We start from the raw sequence: 21,392 nt of genomic DNA on the forward strand, positions 1-21,392 counted from the left end.
CACTACAATAAATGTATTAACCCCTAAACCGCCGCACTCCCACCTCACAAACACTATAATAAATAGTATTAACCCCTAATCAGCCCTCCCTAACATCGCCGCCACCTACCTACAATTATTAACCCCTAATCTGCCCCCATCTGCACTGTCGCCGCTACTATAATAAATTTATTAACCCTAAACCTAACTCTAACCCTAACACCCCCCTAACATAAATATAATTTAAATTAAACAAAATAATATTCCTAAAATTAACTAATTTATTCCTATTTAAAACTAAATACTTACCTATAAAATAAACCCTTATATAACTACAATATAACTAAGAGTTACATTGTAGCTATTTTAGGATTTATATTTATTTTACAGGCAACTTTGTATTTATTTTAACTAGGTACAATAGCTATTAAATAGTTAATAACTATTTAATAGCTACCTAGTTAAAATAACTACAAAATTACCTGTAAAATAAATCCTAACCTAAGTTACAATTAAACGTAACACTACACTATCATTACATTAATTAAATAAATTACCTACAATTACATAAAATAAAATACAATAAAATAAACTATTCTATAATACAAAAACAAACACTAATTTACAAAAAATAAAAAAGAATTACAAGCAGTTTAAACTAATTACACCTAATCTAAGCCCCCTAATGAAATAAAAAAGCCCCCCAAAATAAAAAATTCCCTACCCTATTCTAAAATACAAAAGTAATCGGCTCTTTTACCAGCCCTTAAAAGGGCTTTTTGTGGGGCCTTGCCCCAAAGTAATCAACTCTTTTGCATGAAAATAAAAATACAATACCCCCCCAACATTACAACCCACCACCCACATACCCCTACTCTAACCCACCCAAACCCCCCTTAAAAAAACCTATCGCTAACCCCCTGAAGATCTCTCTACCTTGAGTCGTCTTCACTAAGCCGAGCCGAATTCTTCATCCAAGGTGCGCAGAGGAGGTCCATCATCCGGTAGAAGTCTTCATCCAAGCGGGGCAAGAAGAGGTCCTCCATCCGGTAGAAGTGTTCATCCAGGCGGCGTCTTCAATCTTCATCCATCCGGAGCGGAGCCATCTTCAAAGGAGCCGACGAAGAGTCATCCTCTTTTACCGACGGACTAACGACGAATGAAGGTTCCTTTAAGGGACGTCATCCAAGATGGTGTCCCTTCAATTCCAATTGGCTGATAGAATTCTATCAGCCAATCGGAATTAAGGTAGAAAAAATCTGATTGGCTGATGCAATCAACCAATCAGATTGACGTTCAATCCGATTGGCTGATTAATTGTATTTAATTACTGTAATTTGTTTCATTACATTAATTAGGGGTTAATAAATTTATGTAGGAGGCGGCGACGTTGGGGGCGGCAGATTAGGGGTTAATAAGTGTAGGTAGGTGGCGGTGATGTCGGGGGTGGGAGATTAGGGGTTAATAAGTATAATGTAGGTTTCAGCAATGTCAGGGGCAGTAGATTAGGGGTGTTTAGACTTGGGGTATATGTTACATAAATTTTCTTTCCCTATAGGAATAAATGGGGCTGCGTTACAGAGCTTTACGCTCCTTTATTGCAGGTGTTAGGCTTTTTTTAGCCGGCTCTCCCCATTGATGTCTATGGGGAAATTGTGCGCGAGCACGTAAAACCAGCTCAAAGCAGCGCTGGTATTTATGTGCGGTATGGAGCTCAATGCTGCCATATTGCCTGCTAACGCCGAGTTTTTGCAAACCTATAATAGCAGCGTTATTAAAGGTGAGCGGTGGAAATAACTTGCAAGTTATTACCGAGCCGCTCATAATGCAAAACTCGTAATCTGGCGGACTGTTAGCTAATATCCGGTCTGCAGATATTCTATGCATTCCAGGCTGAACTGATTTTTTTAGGCACCCTGACCTTCAAGCAGCTGGGAAGGAAGATGAAAAGTTTCCCTCATGGCTGCTAGATCTTATTCCTTTGACAGCTCGATAGTTCTGGTCTGTGTACACTGATTCATTTCAGACCTGTTAAGCTTGCATATTTTTGCTGTAACACAAGCAGACAGCTCCACCTTATTTTAATCAATGCACTCTGCTTCTCAGTGCTTTTCAAAAGCAGTCACATGACTGAAAAAAGGGCGTTATTCTGAAATGGAGCAAATTGAACTGGCGCAAACTGAGGGCCACCTGTATAAATAAATAAATAAATATATATATATATATATATATATATATATACACAGTTGTAATCAAAATTATTCAACCCCCATTGGAAATCAGATTTATTGTAAAAATAATGTAAAAATGCTTGCAGTGAACTAATCAAACAATTAAAATAGCTGAACCCCACAAATGCTTCAAGTGGTTTCTCCAAATTCAACTGAAAATGCAAATTTTCATGAATTCTGCTGTCTCAAAATTATTCAACCTCCTAAATAGAATCCCTCACAACAGCACACATATGCAAAAGAGATGTTGTCTTAAACACACCTGATGCAACTAATCAAGGGCTTCATTAGTTGCACCAGGTGTGCTTGAGCTAGAACACATGAAATACCTAAACTTGCTAAGGGGTTGTTGCGTGTCACATTTGACTGCATGTTAGAAATATGGCTAAGTCAAAAGAATGACCCAAAAAGTTAAGAGGATAGATGATCGCCCTTCACAAACAAGGAACAGGATACAAAAAGATAGTGAAGGCACTGCATGTTCCTAGAGACACAGTTGAAAGCACAGTTCACAAGTTCAAAGTTAAAGAAACAGTGGTTACACTACCTGGATGGGACAAACAATCAAGCTATCAATGGCTGCAACCAGATTTCTGAGAAGGCAGGTTGAGAAAAACACTTGAGTGTCTGCAGAAGACCTGCAGAAGACTTGCTGGCAACAGGCACTGAGGTTTCAGTTTGCACAGTAAGGTGCATACTAAACACAGGTTTCCATGCCAAAACTCCAAGACGTACACCACTACTGACCCATAAGCTCAAGAAAAGTCAGCTCCAATATGCTCAAAATAAATAAATAAGCCACAGAAATTTGGGGATTCTGTTCTGTGGAGTGATAAAACAAAACTAGAACTTTTTGACTAGATGGATCAACGGTATGTCTGTAGGAAGAATAATGAAGCATATGCTAAAAAGATAACTCTGCCCACAGTTAAGCATGGTGGTGGCTTAGTGATGCTCTTGGGCTGCTTTGCATCCTCTGGCACTGGAAACCTGCAGCGTGTGGAAGACAAGATGGATTCATTGAAGTATCAGGATATCCTAGGAGAAAAAATCATGCCATTTGTGAGGAAGCTGAAGCTTGGGTCTCATTGGACCTTCCAACGGGACAATGATCCCAAGCATACCTCAAATTTCACCAAGACTTGGTTGCAGAAGAAGTCTTGGAAGATTCTACAGTGGCCATCACATTCCCCTGACTTGAACCCCATAGAAAATCTCTGGTTGGATTTGAAGAATGCGGTTGCAGCACGCAAAGAATATTACTGAACTGGAGGCCATTGCTTATGAGGAATGGGCAAAGATTCCTCAGGAACACTGCGTCTAGCTATGCATCTTGTTTGCAGCAGGTCATAACAACAAAAGGGTGCTCTACTAATTACTAAAGGTGCTTGCCATGAAGGGGTTTAATAATTTTGAGACTGTAGATTTCATTAAAAGTTTAATTTTCAGTTGAATTTGGGGAAACCACTTGAAGCATTCATTGTGTTGAGCTAATTTAATTGCTTTTGTTTGATTTGTTCATTGCAAACAGCTAAAAGTCTGTACATTTTAACATTACACTTAATTAGCAATGGGGATTGAATAATTTTGATTACAACTATATATATATATATATATATATATATATATATATATATATATATATATATACACACATACATATTTTTCTCTATATGGAAGGTCTTAGACTGGGCGGACCTTTACACATTTTGGGAGCTAGTGATCTAATCTTTATGGCCCTGATATTCAAAACCACTCTGTTCAGGTAAGATATTCTACAACGATCCTCATCCTCCAGCACTGCAAGATCACTAGTGAAATTTTTAAAAGACAGATTCTGCTTTACTTCTCCAAAGGGGGGATCCCTGTATTTCTGTATGTGAAGGAGAGCCAGTCCAGTGCAAAATAGCACTGCATAAAATGACAGTTCTGCTGCATTTTGACTTTGTGCTATTTTATATCACTTTATACTGCAGATTAAATTTTATTACATTTAAATTTGGCACTTTCTATTTTATTTTTTATTTTGTGTACAACAGTGTATTAAGGATTGTGATTTTACAGATTATAGAGACTTCACAGAGGCAGAATTTACTTAATCTTCTAAGAAAAGTGGAGAAACCTGGAAAACCTGGAAGAGTCTAGAAATGACTTCCATAGAAATTAATGAAGCACTTTAGGATACAATATTTCACATGGGAGAGAGAAGGAAACTGGAGAACCCCTGTGACTAATATAGAAAATTCCAAATTAAACTGAAATTTTTTCACTATAATTTAACTTGCTTTTGTCTCTATTTTAGTAAATATCCCTTCTGTTAGTTAAAATAAGTGTATTGTGAATTTTGAGCAAACTTCATCTGCATACAGCTGGCGAGATCAAATCAGTGAGACCAGCTTGTTTAAAATGCTTACAAAATTTCACAAGACTTGAGAAAGAGCTTCAGACATACCCTGGGGACTCCCCTGTTCAGCCAAGGGAACTGCCCTCTCCCTTCCACTTTCTTAAAGTGTCAGTTTTAGTTTGCAATGCAGCAATTTCAAGGTGTATGGTAATTTGTATATATAAATAGTGATGTCGCGAACATAAAAAACATAATTTATGCTTACCTGATAAATTCCTTTCTCCTGTAGTGTAGTCAGTCCACGGGTCATCCATTACTTATGGGATTATATCTCCTCCCTAACAGGAAGTGCAAGAGGATCACCCAAGCAGAGCTGCTATATAGCTCCTCCCCTCTACGTCATACCCAGTCATTCGACCGAAACCAAACGAGAAAGGAGAAAATATAGGGTGCAGTGGTGACTGGAGTTTAATTTAAAATTTAGACCTGCCGTAAAAAACAGGGCGGGCCGTGGACTGACTACACTACAGGAGAAAGGAATTTATCAGGTAAGCATAAATTATGTTTTCTCCTGTTAAGTGTAGTCAGTCCACGGGTCATCCATTACTTATGGGATACCAATACCAAAGCTAAAAGTACACGGATGACGGGAGGGACAGGCAGGATCTTTACACGGAAGGAACCACTGCCTGTAGAACCTTTCTCCCAAAAACAGCCTCCGAAGAAGCAAAAGTGTCAAATTTGTAAAATTTCCAAAAGGTGTGAAGTGAAGACCAAGTTGCAGCCTTGCAAATCTGTTCAACAGAGGCCTCATTTTTAAAGGCCCAAGTGGAAGCCACAGCTCTAGTAGAATGAGCTGTAATTCTTTCAGGAGGCTGCTGTCCAGCAGTCTCATAGGCTAAACGTATTATGCTACGAAGCCAGAAAGAGAGAGAGGTAGCCGAAGCTTTTTGACCTCTCCTCTGTCCAGAATAAACGACAAACAGGGAAGAAGTTTGGCGAAAATCTTTAGTTGCCTGCAAATAAAATTTCAGGGCACGGACGACGTCCAGATTGTGCAGAAGTCGTTCCTTCTTTGAAGAAGGGTTAGGGCACAATGATGGAACAACAATCTCTTGATTGATATTCCTGTTAGTGACTACCTTAGGTAAGAACCCAGGTTTAGTACGCAGCACTACCTTGTCTGAATGAAAAATCAGATAAGGAGAATCACAATATAAGGCCGATAACTCAGAGACTCTTCGAGCCGAGGAAATAGCCATTAAAAACAGAACTTTCCAAGATAACAGCTTGATATCAATGGAATGAAGGGGTTCAAATGGAACACCCTGCAAAACGTTAAGAACTAAGTTTAAGCTCCACGGCGGAGCAACAGTTTTAAACACAGGCTTAATCCTGGCCAAAGCCTGACAAAAAGCCTGAACGTCTGGAACTTCTGACAGACGTTTGTGTAAAAGGATAGACAGAGCTGAGATCTGTCCCTTTAACGAACTAGCAGATAAACCCTTTTCTAAACCTTCTTGTAGAAAAGACAATATCCTAGGAATCCTAACCTTACTCCATGAGTAACTCTTGGATTCGCACCAATGCAAGTATTTACGCCATATTTTATGGTAAATTTTCCTGGTAACAGGTTTCCTAGCCTGTATTAAGGTATCAATCACTGACTCCGAGAATCCATGCTTTGATAGAATCAAGCGTTCAATCTCCATGCAGTCAGCCTCAGAGAAATTAGATTTGGATGTTTGAAAGGACCCTGAATCAGAAGGTCCTGTCTCAGAGGCAGAGACCATGGTGGACAGGACGACATGTCCACTAGATCTGCATATCAGGTCCTGCGTGGCCACGCAGGCGCTATTAGAATCACCAATGCTCTCTCCTGTTTGATCCTGGCAATCAATCGAGGAAGCATCGGGAAGGGTGGAAACACATAAGCCATGTTGAAGACCCAAGGTGCTGTCAGAGCATCTTTCAGTACCGCTCCCGGGTCCCTGGACCTGGATCCGTAACAAGGAAGCTTGGCGTTCTGGCGAGACGCCATGAGATCCAGATCTGGTTTTCCCCAACGCCGAAGCAGTTGGGCAAACACCTCCGGAAGAAGTTCCCACTCCCCCGGATGAAAAGTCTGGCGACTTAGGAAATCCGCCTCCCAGTTCTCCACGCCTGGGATGTGGATCGCTGACAGGTGGCATGAGTGAGACTCTGCCCAGCTAATTATCTTTGAGACTTCCATCATCGCTAGGGAACTCCTTGTCCCTCCCTGATGGTTGATGTAAGCCACAGTCGTGATGTTGTCCGACTGAAACCTGATGAACCTCAGAGTTGCTAACTGAGGCCAAGCCAGAAGGGCATTGAAAACTGCTCTTAATTCCAGAATGTTTATTGGAAGGAGTCTCTCCTGAGTCCATGATCCCTGAGCCTTTAGGGAATTCCAGACAGCGCCCCAACCTAGCAGGCTGGCGTCTGTTGTTACAATCGTCCAATCTGGCCTGCTGAAGGGCATCCCCCTGGACAGATGTGGCCGAGAAAGCCACCATAGAAGAGAATCTCTGGTCTCTTGATCCAGATTCAGCATAGGGGACAAATCTGAGTAATCCCCATTCCACTGACTTAGCATGCACAATTGCAGTGGTCTGAGATGCAGGCGTGCAAAAGGTACTATGTCCATTGCCGCTACCATTAAGCCGATTACCTCCATGCATTGAGCCACTGACGGGTGTTGAATGGAATGAAGGACACGGCAAGCATTTAGAAGTTTTGTCAGGTAAATTTTCATTTCTACAGAATCTATAAGAGTCCCCAAGAAGGGAACTCTTGTGAGTGGCAATAGAGAACTCTTTTCTACGTTCACCTTCCACCCATGCGACCTTAGAAATGCCAGAACTAACTCTTGGAAAATACTTTTCAAATAAATTTACAAGCAATATAAAAAACGTTACTGTGCCTTTAAGAAGCACAAAAAACTGTCACAGTTGAAATAACAATGAACCAAATTAGTTATAGCAACCAAATTTTCACAGTAAATGCATTAAGTTAGCAAAGGATTGCACCCACCAGCAAATGATTGACCGCTTAGTACCCAAAAACGGATAACAATTTAATATAAACGTTTTTATCACAGTCAAAACACAGTCTCACAGGTCTGCTGTGAGTGATTACCTCCCTCAAAACTAGTTTTGGAGACCCCTGGGCTCTGTAGAGACGTCCTGGATCATGGAGGAAGAAATAGGAAGACTGTGACTGAATTTTAACTTCGCAATAAAGCGCTAAAATAAGCCCCTCCCACTCATAATACAACAGTGGGGAAGCTCAGTAAACTGATTTTATTCATAAACAAACGACAGCTATGTGGTAAAAATAATGCCCATAAAGTTTTATCACCAGTACCTCAGAAAAAAACGATTAACATGCCAGTAAACGTTTAAAAATAAAATTATGAAATGTTATTAATAAGCCTGCTGCTAGTCGCTTTCACTGCAGTGGAGGCTCAAATATAACTTAAATGTATACAGTATTTTCTTAGTGAAGTTCCATTCCCTAGAAATACCTCAGTGTAAACATACATACATATCAGCCTGATACCAGTCGCTACTACTGCATTTAAGGCTGCACTTACATTACATCGGTATTAGCAGTATTTTCTCAGTCAATTTCATTCCTTAGAAAATAATATACTGCAACATACCTCCTTGCAGGTGAACCCTGCCTGCTGTCCCCTGTTCTGAAGTTACCTCACTCCTCAGAATGGCCGAGAACAGCAAATGGATCTTAGTTACGACCGCTAAGATCATACACAAACTCAGGTAGATGATTCTTCTAATGCTGCCTGAGGAAAAACAACACACTCCGGTGCTGTTTAAAATAACAAACTTTTGATTGAAGAAATAAAAACTAAGTTTAACAACCACAGTCCTCTCACACGTCCTATCTATTAGTTAGGTGCAAGAGAATGACTGGGTATGACGTAGAGGGGAGGAGCTATATAGCAGCTCTGCTTGGGTGATCCTCTTGCACTTCCTGTTAGGGAGGAGATATAATCCCATAAGTAATGGATGACCCGTGGACTGACTACACTTAACAGGAGAAATTTGGGTTCGCGAACGGCGAACGCAAACTTCTGCAAATGTTCGCGAACGGGCAAACTGGGCGAACCGCCATAGACTTCAATAGGCAGGCGAATTTTAAAACCCACATGGACTCTTTCTGGCCACAACAGTGATGGAAAAGTTGTTTCAAGGGGACTAACACCTGGACTGTGGCATGCCTGAGGGGGATCCATGGCAAAACTCCCATGGAAAATTACATAGTTGATGCAGAGTCTGGTTTTAATCCATAAAGGGCATAAATCACCTAACATTATAAAATATGAGGAAAAAATGGAAAAAAACCACACTTTTTCTAACTTTGACCCCCAAAATCTGTTACACATCTACAACCACCAAAAAACAACCATGCTAAATAGTTTCTAAATTTTGTCCTGAGTTTAGAAATACCCAATGTTAACATGTTCTTTGCTTTTTTTGCAAGTTATAGGGAAATAAATACAAGAAGCACTTTGCTATTTCAAAACCACTTTTTTTCAAAATGAGCGCTAGTTACATTGGAACCCTGATATCTGTCAGGAATACCTGAATATCCCTTGACATGCATATATATTTTTTTTAGAAGACATCCCAAAGTATTGATCTAGGCCCATTTTGGTATATTTCATGCCACCATTTCACCGCCAAATGCGATCAAATAAAAAAAAATTGTTCACTTTTTCACAAACTTTAGGTTTCTCACAGAAATAATTTACAAACAACTTATGCAATTATGGCATAAATGGTTGTAAATGCTTCTCTGGGATCCCCTTTGTTCAGAAATAGCAGACTTATATGGCTTTGGCGTTGCTTTTTGGTAATTAGACGGCTGCTAAATGCCACTGCGCACCACAAGTGTTTTATGCCCAGCAGTGAAGGGGTTAATTAGAGAGCATGTAGGGAGCTTGTAGAGTTAATTTTAGCTTAAGTGTCAAAGTATTGATCTAGGCCCATTTTGGTATATTTAATGCCACCATTTCACCACCAAATGCGATCAAATTTAAAAAAAACTTAATTTTTTTCGCAATTTTAGGTTTCTCACTGAAATTATTTACAAACAGCTTGTGCAATTATGGCACAAATGGTTGTAAATGCTTCTCTGGGATCCCCTTTGTTCATAAATAGCAGACATATATGACTTTGGTGTTGCTTTCTGGTAATTAGAAGGCCGCTAAATGCTGCTGCGCATCACACGTGTATTATGGCTAGCAGTGAAGGGGTTAATTAGGTAGTTTGTAGGGAGCTTGCAGGGTTACTTTTAGCTTTAGTGTAGAGATCAGCCTCCCATCTGACACATCAGACCCTCTTATCCCTCCCAAACAGCTCCCTTCCCTACCCCACCCCACAATTGTCCCCGCCATCTTAAGTACTGGCAGAAAGTCTGCCAGTACTAAAATAAAAGGTTTTTTTTTATATATATATAGCATTTGGTACATATTCTGTAGTGTAGCATCCCCCCTTAGCCCCCAACCTCCCTGATCACCCCCAAAACAGCTCTCTAACCCTCCCCATCTGCTTATTGGTGGCCATCTTGGGTACTGGCAGCTGTCTGCTATTATTTCACAGTCACAAAAGTGTTTTTATTTTTAAATGTACACTACTGTTACACCAGATATGAGTGGTGGCACTGGGCAAGTGGACACAGTATACGCTGTAAGCCTGACACACACGCTGGCAGGCAGGCAACTGCAATTAGATAACACAGGAAAAAAAAGCAGACTGATGTTCTAGCCCTAAAAAGGGCTTTTTGAGGTACTGTCCTTACAGCAGAGATCAGATGAGTCCTTCAGGACTGTAGTGGACACTGAATACACTAGCCTAGCTATCGATTTCCCTATTAAATCAGCAGCAGCTAAACTGTCCCTCCTCTCACTAAGAATGCAGCTTCCGAATGAATCTAAAATGGATGCTGTCCAGGAGGTGGGAGGGTCTGGGAGGGAGGGTCTGCTGCTGATTGGCTGGAATGTGCCTGCTGACTGTGAGGTACAGGGTCAAAGTTTACTCAATGATGACGAATAGGGGGCGGATTGAACATCGCATATGTTCGCCCGCCGCAGCGAACGCGAACATGCTATGTTCGCCGGGAACTATTCGCCGGCAAACTATTTGTGACATCACTATATATAAACAGAAATATACAAAGTATGATCCTAATTTGTTTAAGTAAGACAGAAGTATAACAAAACTCTCATATCACGCAGTGCTGTATTGCAATGGGCTTGTTTCTTCTTCTTATATAGAAATGGGAGAGATATTGCAGTGCTGGAGAGTAACGCCCTTTTTCTTTTGAATATTCTGTGAGTTCAGCCCTATGAAATCTGAACCACGATTTCTCTCCAAGCTTGAGAACCTTTGAATATCAGAGCCTTCTGGTGTCAGTAGTCGGATTTGCACAGGTTAAAAAGAGAGTTTTTTTTCTTCCTTTCCCTCTGTTAATTTAGAACCGACAAAGGGGTTGAGGCAGTTTTAATAGTTTTTTACTGGGGTTAGAGGCCCGCCATCCCAAGGGCGTTGGAGTCCTTTCTGTGTTTAAAGGTTAAAGGTTTAAGTCCTTTGTCTTTATATATATTTATATACAACCCCAATTCCAAAAAAAATGCAAATAAGAAACAAAAAGAATAATTCTAAAATTCAATTCCTGCACTATATTAAAACACATTATTAACACTGTATTTTTGAAAATATACACTCATTTCAAATCTGATGACTGCAGCACATTCCAAAAAAGTTGGGACAGGGGCAATTTAGGACTAATAGCGATGTGACAAGTTGAAATAAGAAGGTGATGTGAAAACAGGTGAGGCAATTGTGTAAAGAGCCTCCAATAAGGGCCTAGTCCTTCAAGAGCAAGGATGGGTCAAAGAGGTACACCAATCTGCTAACAGATACATCAGCAAATATTCCAACATTTTGAGAACATTCCCCAAAGACAAATTGGTAGGATAAAAGAAAAGGTGATGCCACCCAATGGTAAACAGTCGACTGTCCTAACTTTTTTTGGAGTGTGTTGCATTCATTAGATTTGAAATGAGTGTATATTTTAAAAAATACAATAAATTCACAAAGTAAAACATAAAATAATGTGTTTTCAATATAGTACAGGGCAAACTGAATTTTCCATACTGTGTGTGTATATATATATATATATATATATATATATATATATATATATATATATATATATATATACAAACACACACTATGACTACAGCATTTTAAGTTCTAATTTCAATTTTATCCCCCAAAACACTACTATTTATGTAATTTATGATATTGATTCTATACAAATATTTGGGGTGAGTAAATTAATCCTTTAGTCAGGGATGTTCCTTTTTTAAGAAAGGTTTTCCATCTTTGATATTCTTTCATATCCTTCTCCTGATAAGTAATTTTCAACAATTAGCTCTTGCAGTTTCTTTGGCAACTCATTGCAGACTATGGCTCTCCCAGTAGGATGCAACCCCAAAACATTCAAGCAAATCCTATAGCAATAGCTGACTTTAATCTGTTTTTAATCAGAATCACATTCATTGATGTCAGGTATATACTATTTACAATAATATCAGATAGTTGGAAGAAAGCACAAAACCAAGCAATCTTCAAAGGCATGGAATTCAGGACTGCCACATGAATCCAAACTTGAATCCCCCTTGAATCTAAAGTAATACAATATGAATCCAGCCTCATTAAAAATTGACCTTTATTTGTTTACACAGGGTCCATAGGCATACAAACAATTTGTCAGGCCTATGTGTTTTTATGCTCTTGCTTTTTGTTTGAAGATAGCATTACAAATGGAAAAAGTCTAACATTTACATTTTTGCTATTTCTTTTTTTGCATTTCAAAAACTTGCATTTTCATGAGGATGTGTATACTTTTTACACTGTATTTATCCTTAAAAGCCTATTCACCCATGTCTCATTCTTTTGCTAGTTCACAGGGTACTTTAATTTAGAGTTATCTTTTTATTAATTTACAGCAAAGCTTATGTTTTGATCTCATTGGTGAGTTATTTCTATTTCAAGAAAGTACCAGGAAAATGTGTTTATTTTTTTCTGTGAAGTCTACATTATTAAGTAATGTGCAGCTGAAGGGTACTTTGAATGAAATTAATCTAAAATTTTCCATTACTCAATCTTTGCTATTAACGTTGAGTGGACTTTGAACATGCCCAGACTTATACAAAATCTTTTAGTGACATGTTTTTCTTAATTTGTTTTTGCATGTGATTTATTTATATGGAGTCGTGATATGTTTGTATTAGTTAATTTTGTTTATTACGCTTTTTATTTGTTATAATTAATAATGATCTGTAATCTAGTATCTGTAATCTAGTATCTGCCATCTAACAATGTGGTGTTCCTCTAATTTTTTTTATATTTTTCTGTAATCTAATTCATACAGAGAAATGCATAAAAGATCATATATATTTACTTAGAATTATTTTCCTTAGCTTTTACAATGCAGTACATACAGTAATTAGAAAATTGTCTCATGAAAACGGATATATCATATATTGGCAGAGAAGGTCATGCTAACATACTTAGCTTCCAGCGCTAAGGCAAATACTCCAGCTGCTTCTGGTGCTGCTGCAGATGTTCCAGAATGACGCAAAGTACAATTTCCATATAAGTCAGTTGTTGCCTAAAAGAATCCATTAAAATATATAGGTCAAGCAATCCAATCGCTCATATTACACACACCTGCTTTCAATGGATCTATCAAATATTTATTGAGGAAAAGCTTTTAAAAAATTATTTGGTTGGTTACTGATACAATCACAAGGGTTGTTGCTAATCACTGAGTTACAAAAGAACATTTGGCAAAGGAAGGTCCTTTACAGTAATACAATATATTATTACTCAAGTGTTTCAAATATAGCATTTCTTTTAGAAGCATGATTTTACTCAAGTATTATTAATAATATTCAGCATATACAGGGCTAGATTCCAAGTGGTGGGCCCGCACTAAATGACATGTGTATTAAAAGTTAAAAATAAATGTGACCACACAAGTGCAAACTAAATTTGCATTCGTCGGGATAGAGCGACAGAAGACCGTGCATAAAGGGTTAGGGCAAAATGAAAAGTTAAACTAAACACAACATTAATACATTAAAATAGTGCTACACTCATATATACACTATCTAATACAAATATTCATATACATATTTTGTAAAAATTATTATGGTATATGACAAGGCATTTGAATGGAAAGGGCAATAATGTATACATACATACATATACATGTCTAATATGTGTATGTATGTTTATACAGTACATGTGTATTTATGTTTATGTGTATACAGTATATGTATATACATTCATATATACACATATAAAAACATATATACACATTTATATACAAATATATGTACAGTATGTATATATTGGAGCCTTCTCCATTTATTTTTAATACATTTTAATATTTAATAAGGTGTTTTACTGTGTATGTACTGTAAATATTTTACATTCCAATGTTCTTCACATAGGGAAACATGTTCTATGTATTTTTAAATATATACAGTATATATATATATATATATATATATATATATATTTACTCTATATATTTATACCTATACCAATATACATTCATTTATATATATATATATATACACACCTATATATATATATATATATATATATAGAGAGAGAGAGAGAGAGAGAGAGAGAGAGAGAGAGAGAGAGAGAGCTGAAGGACGAAGCACTCTCTGGTCTTATCAAGTGTACAACACAATTTTATTTACAGTGACGTTTCGGGGTGTTCCTTCGTCCTTCAGCTTTATCTACTACTCTTAGCACCCTGGCATATGAAGCTTGTTTGTGGGGGTGCACCTATCTCTACATGTTTTTTTATATATATATATATATATATATATATATATATATATATATATATATATATATATATATATATCTGTATTTACCATCCACTAATATTGGCACCCTTGGTAATTATGAGCAAGGAAGGCTGTGGAAAATTGCCTTTATTGTTTAACCTTAGCCTTTGTTCAAAAATACACAAAATACTGTTCTCTCATGGATATCAAACAATTGTAAACACAACACAGGTTTATCCAAAAACAAAAAAAATCTTTGTTAAATATATGTTTAACACAATTATTGGCACCCCTATGAATTCATATAAGCATCTTCAGTTTGCCAGACACTACTGGAACTTCAAGTGGGATCGTGTTCTATGGTCTGATGAAACCAAAATAGAGCATTTTGGAAATAAACACCAGAAATAGGGTTGGTGAACACAGAGAGGTTGTTATATGGAAAAGTACCTCATGCTCACTGTTAAATATGGTGGTGGCTCTTTAATATTTTGAGGCTGTTTTTGTGTCAACAGATATTAAATGAACACCTGACTGCCTCTATCAGAAATCTTAAAATGGGCCGTGGTTGGATCTTCCAGCAGGACAATAATCCAAAACATACATCAAAATCAACACAAAAATGGTTTACTGATCACAAAATCAAGGTCCTGCCATGGCCACCAATCCCGTCACTTGAAGACCTGTGGTGTGATCTGAAAAGGAGAGTCCACCAGCTTTGACCTTGAAATTTGAAGGATCTGGAGAGATTTTGTATGGAGGAATGGTCTCAGATGCCTTGTCGTGTATTCTCAAACCTCATCAGGCAATATAGGAGCAGACTCAGAGATGTTATCTTGGCAAAGGAAGGTAGCACAAAGTATTGACTAAAAGGGTGCCAATAATTGTGCCACACATATTTATCAAATATTTTATTTTTATAAACCTGTGTTATGTTTACAATTATTTGATATCAATGAGAGCAGAGACTTTTTGTTTAGTTTTTTAACAAAAGATCAAGAGGTTAAACAATAAAGGCAAATTTTCACACCCTTATTTGCTCATATTTACCAACAGTGCCATATTTATATATATATGGTTAATCTGATAGACTGTGAAGTAAAGAATTCCCTCTAACTATGACCATGTAAATAGAAGTATTTTGTGCAATCCTTCCCCTACTTTTGTACAACTTCTAATCAAAAGCATTTATCTCATTTAGATTAGTCCAGGGGGATTTTAATCTGAGCATCTTAATTTGTAGTTGCAGGCATATTTAAGTCTACACTGCAAGGGCTCTGAAGCTCCACCCCAAGCTTTATAAATTAAAAATGGAACCCTTATTTCCAATTTATATATACCTAAAGTATTGAGAAGTATTATTTATAAGGCAACAAAGCTCAGAGTTCAACATGGAACATTTGAAGGAATTAGAGGCAATCAACTAAAAATCAATTTTGCCATTAAATTCCATTAAAAAAAAATCATATAACACTGGGCTTTTTCATTCTAATCTGTTTAATTCCTGCTTTGCTTTAACAATGCCAACATTATTTGTTAAACTGTAAAAATAAATTATAGGAGCAGATCAGTACTGCACATTTCAAAGGTGCCTAATGTATCACAAAAGTTACATAATCCCTCTCAGACACGAGCACAATAAGTACGTTGTGTGACTATCACAGAAAAGGTAAACATATTTGTGGAAAGGAAAAAATAGACCCTTGTGTGACTTATTAAAACCTTTACTGATATATCCTCTTCTATGTGATGTGGAAATGAAAATCCCATACTGTTGGGCATTCATATTTTTAAAGGACAGAAGTAGGAAAAGTCTATTCAAATCTCCAAGTGTAAGTAAAGGTATAAAGATCAGAAATGAGGCCAACAAGCTGTACACAGAGGAAATAAACAGGAGCCATTAATCATTTTCCCCACAAAGTCAGGTGATCCTAAAAAACCCCACTGAAGTTGGAAAATAGGATAGAAATTTCTAAAAAAAAAAAAATGAGCAACTGGCCAAATTAAGTGTCAGAATGAAGGAATTAGGAACCACTGCATTCCTGTGTACCACTTTCTTCTTGTCAGGGTGCCAGGAATCAGACTGAGATGAGAAATGCAAAAATAATCATACCTTTATTAATAGCAGAAAATAATAAAATGTCCACAAGTCAAATAACAAGCCAGGAATCAAAATCAGAGCTGGTAGTCAGACGAGCCGAGTCAGAAGCCAAAGCGAGTAGTCAGACAAGCCGGAATCAGGAACAAGGAGAACAGCAGAGTCAGGAACAAGCCAGGGATCAGGAACCAGGAGGGATGTCAGACAGCCAGGTAATACACAGGAGCTCTCAAAAACAGGTCTGAGACAACGCAAGGGCAAAGCATACTGAACAGAGGCCCTTTAAATAAGTGATGACATCACAATTCTGAGACTGCATCCTGTCTCACACGGATGATGTACACCAGTCTGGCCATAAAAGGAAGTGCAGGAAATGAGCAGCATCACACAGTATGCACCAGAGTCAGCAAGGGAGGTGAGTAAAATGGCTGCCAGCAGCACATGGCAAACAAAACAGGGAAAAAACCCTGACAGTACCCTCCCCTCAACGACCCCTCCCCCGCAGGAGGACAAAAGGCTTATTGGGGAAACAGCATGGAAGGCATGGAGTAGGGCAGAAGCATGAAGATCAGAGGAGGGAACCCATGAACGCACCTCCGGACCATAGCCCCTCCAGTGAACCAAATACTGTATGCGGCCCCTGGACATACGAGAGTCAATAATTCTGCTGACCTCATACTCCTCATAATTGTCAACAAAGATAGGATGGGGACGAGGCAACACAGTGGTAAACCGATTACAAACCAATGGTTTCAAGAGGGAGACATAAAAAACATTGGATATGCGCATTGCAGGAGGAAGGTCAAGAACGTAGGCCACAGGATTGACCCGTCGGAGTATTCAAAAAGGACCAATATAACGGGGAGCCGGTTTATTGGAAGCCACACGAAGATTCAAGTTGTGGGAGGACAGCCAAACTCTCTCACCAACCTTATAGGAAGGCGCGGGCAGATGCCTACGATCAGCCTGGAGCTTTTGGTGCTGCATAGAACGATGAAGGCAATCCTGAATCTGCACCCACGTGGAACGGAGTTGCCAGAGATGCTCCTCCAAAGCCGGAATACCTTGAGACATGAATGAATGGGGCAAAAAGGATGGATGAAACCCATAATTTGCCATGAACGGGGATAACTTGGAGGAAGCATTAATAGCACTATTACGAGCAAACTCTGCCCAAGGTAACAGTTCAGACCAATTATTGTGGTGATATGAGACATAGCAATGGAGGAACTGTTCCAGAGCTTGATTAGACCATTCCGCAGCCCCATTGGATTGAGGGTGATATACCAAGGAGAAGGAAAGCTGGATCCCCATTTGAGCACAAAAGGAACGCCAAAATATGGAGACAAACTGGCTACCCTGGTCTGACACTATCTCCTTGGGTAACCCATGTAAACGGAAGACCTCCCGGGCAAAAATTGAAGCAAGCTCCTGAGCGGTAGGCAACTTCTTCAAGGGAATGTAATGTGACATTTTAGAAAAACGGTCAACCACCATAAGGATAACAGTATTGCCATTGGAAACAGGGAGATCGACAATGAAGTCCATGGAAATATGTGTCCAAGGACGCTCACCATTAGCAATAGGTTGAAGAAGACAAACAGGAAGACGTTGAGGAGTCTTATTCTGTGAACAAACTGAGCAGGAGGCAACATACGCAGCAAAATCAGAACGAAGACCTGGCCACCAGAATTGTCGAGTAACAGACCAAATCATTTGGTTCTTGCCTGGGTGTCCTGCGGCTTTAGGATAGTGGAAAGTGTGCAAAAGTTTAGTTCGAAGATTCTCAGGAACAAAACATTTACCACTAGGTTTCTCAGGAGGTGCATTGGTTTGTGCAGCCAGGATCTCTTCCCCCAAGGGAGAAGTCAAATTAGTACGTATGGTAGCCACAATATGGTCAGGTAGTATAACTGGAGTAGGTACAGACTCCTCCATGGACAGAGGGGAAAATTGTCGAGAGAGGGCATCAGCCCTAACATTCTTACTACCAGACAGGTAGGAGACCACATAATTAAACCGAGACAAAAATAGCGCCCATCTGACCTGTCGGGGCGAGAAACGTTTTGCTTCAGATAGATAAGTTAAATTCTTGTGGTCAGTAAGAATGAGCACTGGCACGCTAGTACCCTCAAGAACATGCCTCCATTCCTTAAGTGCCAAGATTATGGCCAGTAATTCCCTGTCGCCAATTTCATAACTGCACTCCGCTGGAGACAATTTCTTAGAGAAGAAACCACACAGATGCAAGGAACCGTCAGGCGTAATACGTTGAGACAAGAGGGCACCTACTCCAGTCTCAGACGCATCGACCTCAAGAACAAAAGGCAGGACAGGGTTAGGATGAGCCAAAACTGGAGCAAAGGCAGTCTTAAGACTATCAAAGGCCTTAATGGAAGTAGGTGACCAATGGAGTGGATCATTCTCTTTACGAGTTTAACATTCTTCTGCTACTGTGTGAATGTGTGTTCCTAGTTTAAATAATAAAGATTTAAAGTATGAATGGTATGGAACTTTTTAAATTAGAGTGTTTATCCTAAACAATTTTCCTTGGAGTAATATTGATATTAATTTTGTGGAATTCATTGCTGCAAACTTTATTGTATTCCTTATACAATTAGTTTAACTAGTTGTTTGTGCTCTTTACGAGTCATGTCTGTGATAGGTTTGACCAAGGAAGAAAAGTTTTTAATAAACTTTCTATAGTAATTGGCGAAGCCCCAAATAACATTGAATAGACCGAAGACCAACTGGGCGAGGCCACTGCAGAACTGTAGATAACTTGTCAGGATCCATGGAGAACCGAGATAACATAACCTAGGAAGGTTACTTGAGTCTGATGGAACTCACATTTCTCGAGTTTACAAAACAGGCCGTTTTCACATAGTCTCTAAAGAACCCGTGTAACATCAGAATGATGAGCCTCAAGTGTGGGTGAGTGTATGAGGATGTCGTCCAAGTACACCACAACACACTGTTGCAACATATCTCGTAGGACATCATTAATAAATTCCTGGAAAACAGCAGGAGTATTATATAGGCCAAAGGACATTACAAGATACTCATAATGCCCGCTCCTGGTGTTAAATGCTGTTTTCCATTCATGTCCCTCCTTGATCCTAACGAGATTGTATGCTCCTCTCAAATCAAGTTTAGTAAAGACCGTAGCTCCCTTGAGGCGGTCAAAGAGTTCCGCAATGAGCGGAATAGGGTAAGCATTCTTATTGGTAAGATGATTAAGACCCCTATAATCGATGCATGGTCTTAACTCGCCACCCCTTTTCTTCACAAAGAAGAAGCGAGCCCCCGCAGGAGAGCAGGATTTGTGGATGATCCCCCGCGACAGAGCATCAGCAACATACTCCTCCATAGCACAATTCTCCGCAACAGACAGAGGGTAAACCCGGCCCGAGGAGGAATGGCTCCAGGTTGCAGGTCTATGGCACAATCATAAGACTGGTGAGGAGGCAACATACTGGCACGCACCTTGTCAAAAACGTCTAGAAACTCTTGGTACTCCTCTGGCAATTGAGATACCGAAGAAGTGCACAAGACTTTAACTGGTTTCCGAAGACAAGTGGAAATACATTGTGGAGACCTGCGCCAGTTGAGACTGGGATTGTGCTTTTGGAGCCAGGGATAACCCAGAACAACCAGAAAATGCGGAGAGTTTATCACCTGGAACTGGAGGGTTTCAAAATGGAGATTCTCAACAGCTATGGTAACGGAGCAGTTTTGTGAGTAACGAGTGTGGGCTGAAGGGGCCTGCCATCAATGGCTTCAATAGCAAGTGGAATGGACCAAGGCAAAACAGGAATGGAGTGCTTTGATACAAAAGCACTATCAATGAAATTGCCCACAGCACCGGAGTCAACAAGAGCCTGGGTGACTATGGAGGAGTCCACCCAGGAAAGGATAACCGTGACCAAAGGTTTCTCCTTTAGCGGTTCCGGGGACAAAGTTAAACCACCCAAGGTCTGCCCCCAACAGGACCTAAGGTGTGAGCGTTTCCCGGCCGTGTAGGACAAGACTTCAAAAGGTGGCCCTGTAACCCACAATAGAGGCAGAGCCCCTCCCTCCTCCTAAAGGCCCTCTCCGCCGTGGAGAGACGCGTGAAACCCAACTGCATCGGTTCAGCAGTACCTGGTGACTCGGGACCAGGAGGCATGGGAGGAGAGGGCTGCATGGGTGGGAATGAACATGTAGGAGACAACGGAACAGGAGGCTTCCGCAAGCACTCCTTGAAAGAGGACCTCTCACTTAGTCTGATGTGAATTAGGATAAAAAAAGACACCAATGCCTCGAGATCTTCTGGTAAATCTCTGGCAGCAACTTCGTCTTTAATCGCATCAGAGAGCCCATGAAAGAAGGTGGCAACAAGGGCTTCATTGTTCGAACCTACCTCTGTGGCAAGCATACGGAACTCAATGGCATACTGAGCAACAGATCTTGTACCTTGCTGAATGGACATGAGTCGTTTAGCAGCAGAGGAGGAGCGAGCCGGAACATCAAATACCCTTCAAAAGGAGGCCACAAATTCAGGGTAATTAGAAATCACAGGCTTATTAGTCTCCCACAAGGGATTAGCCCAGGCAAGAGCTGTGTCAGAGAGTAACGAGATGAGAAATCCCACCTTAGCTCTGTCAGAGGGAAACGCCTAATGTAACATCTCAAAGTAAATGCCCACCTGGTTCAAAAAACCTCTGCAATGATTAGGATCGCCTCCATAACGCTGAGGTAGAGGTGCAGAACTGGACATGCTCCTGGTAGGACTAGGTGCAGCAGCAGAAACAGGAGGAGCCATAACTTGTGGGG

General features: G+C 39.6%; 1 protein-coding gene across 1 annotated transcript in view; it reads right to left on the reverse strand.

The window, feature by feature from the left end:
• Positions 1 to 21,392, reverse strand: part of PCSK2 (proprotein convertase subtilisin/kexin type 2) — a 454,748-nt gene that overhangs the window by 47,501 nt on the left and 385,855 nt on the right. The window contains exon 10 of the mRNA XM_053712119.1: positions 13,181 to 13,281. Within this exon, the coding sequence (XP_053568094.1) occupies positions 13,181 to 13,281 (101 nt within the window). The remainder of the gene's footprint in view (positions 1 to 13,180; positions 13,282 to 21,392) is intronic.

This window comes from Bombina bombina, chromosome 4 (genome assembly GCF_027579735.1).
Source record: "Bombina bombina isolate aBomBom1 chromosome 4, aBomBom1.pri, whole genome shotgun sequence".
NCBI lineage: Eukaryota > Metazoa > Chordata > Amphibia > Anura > Bombinatoridae > Bombina > Bombina bombina.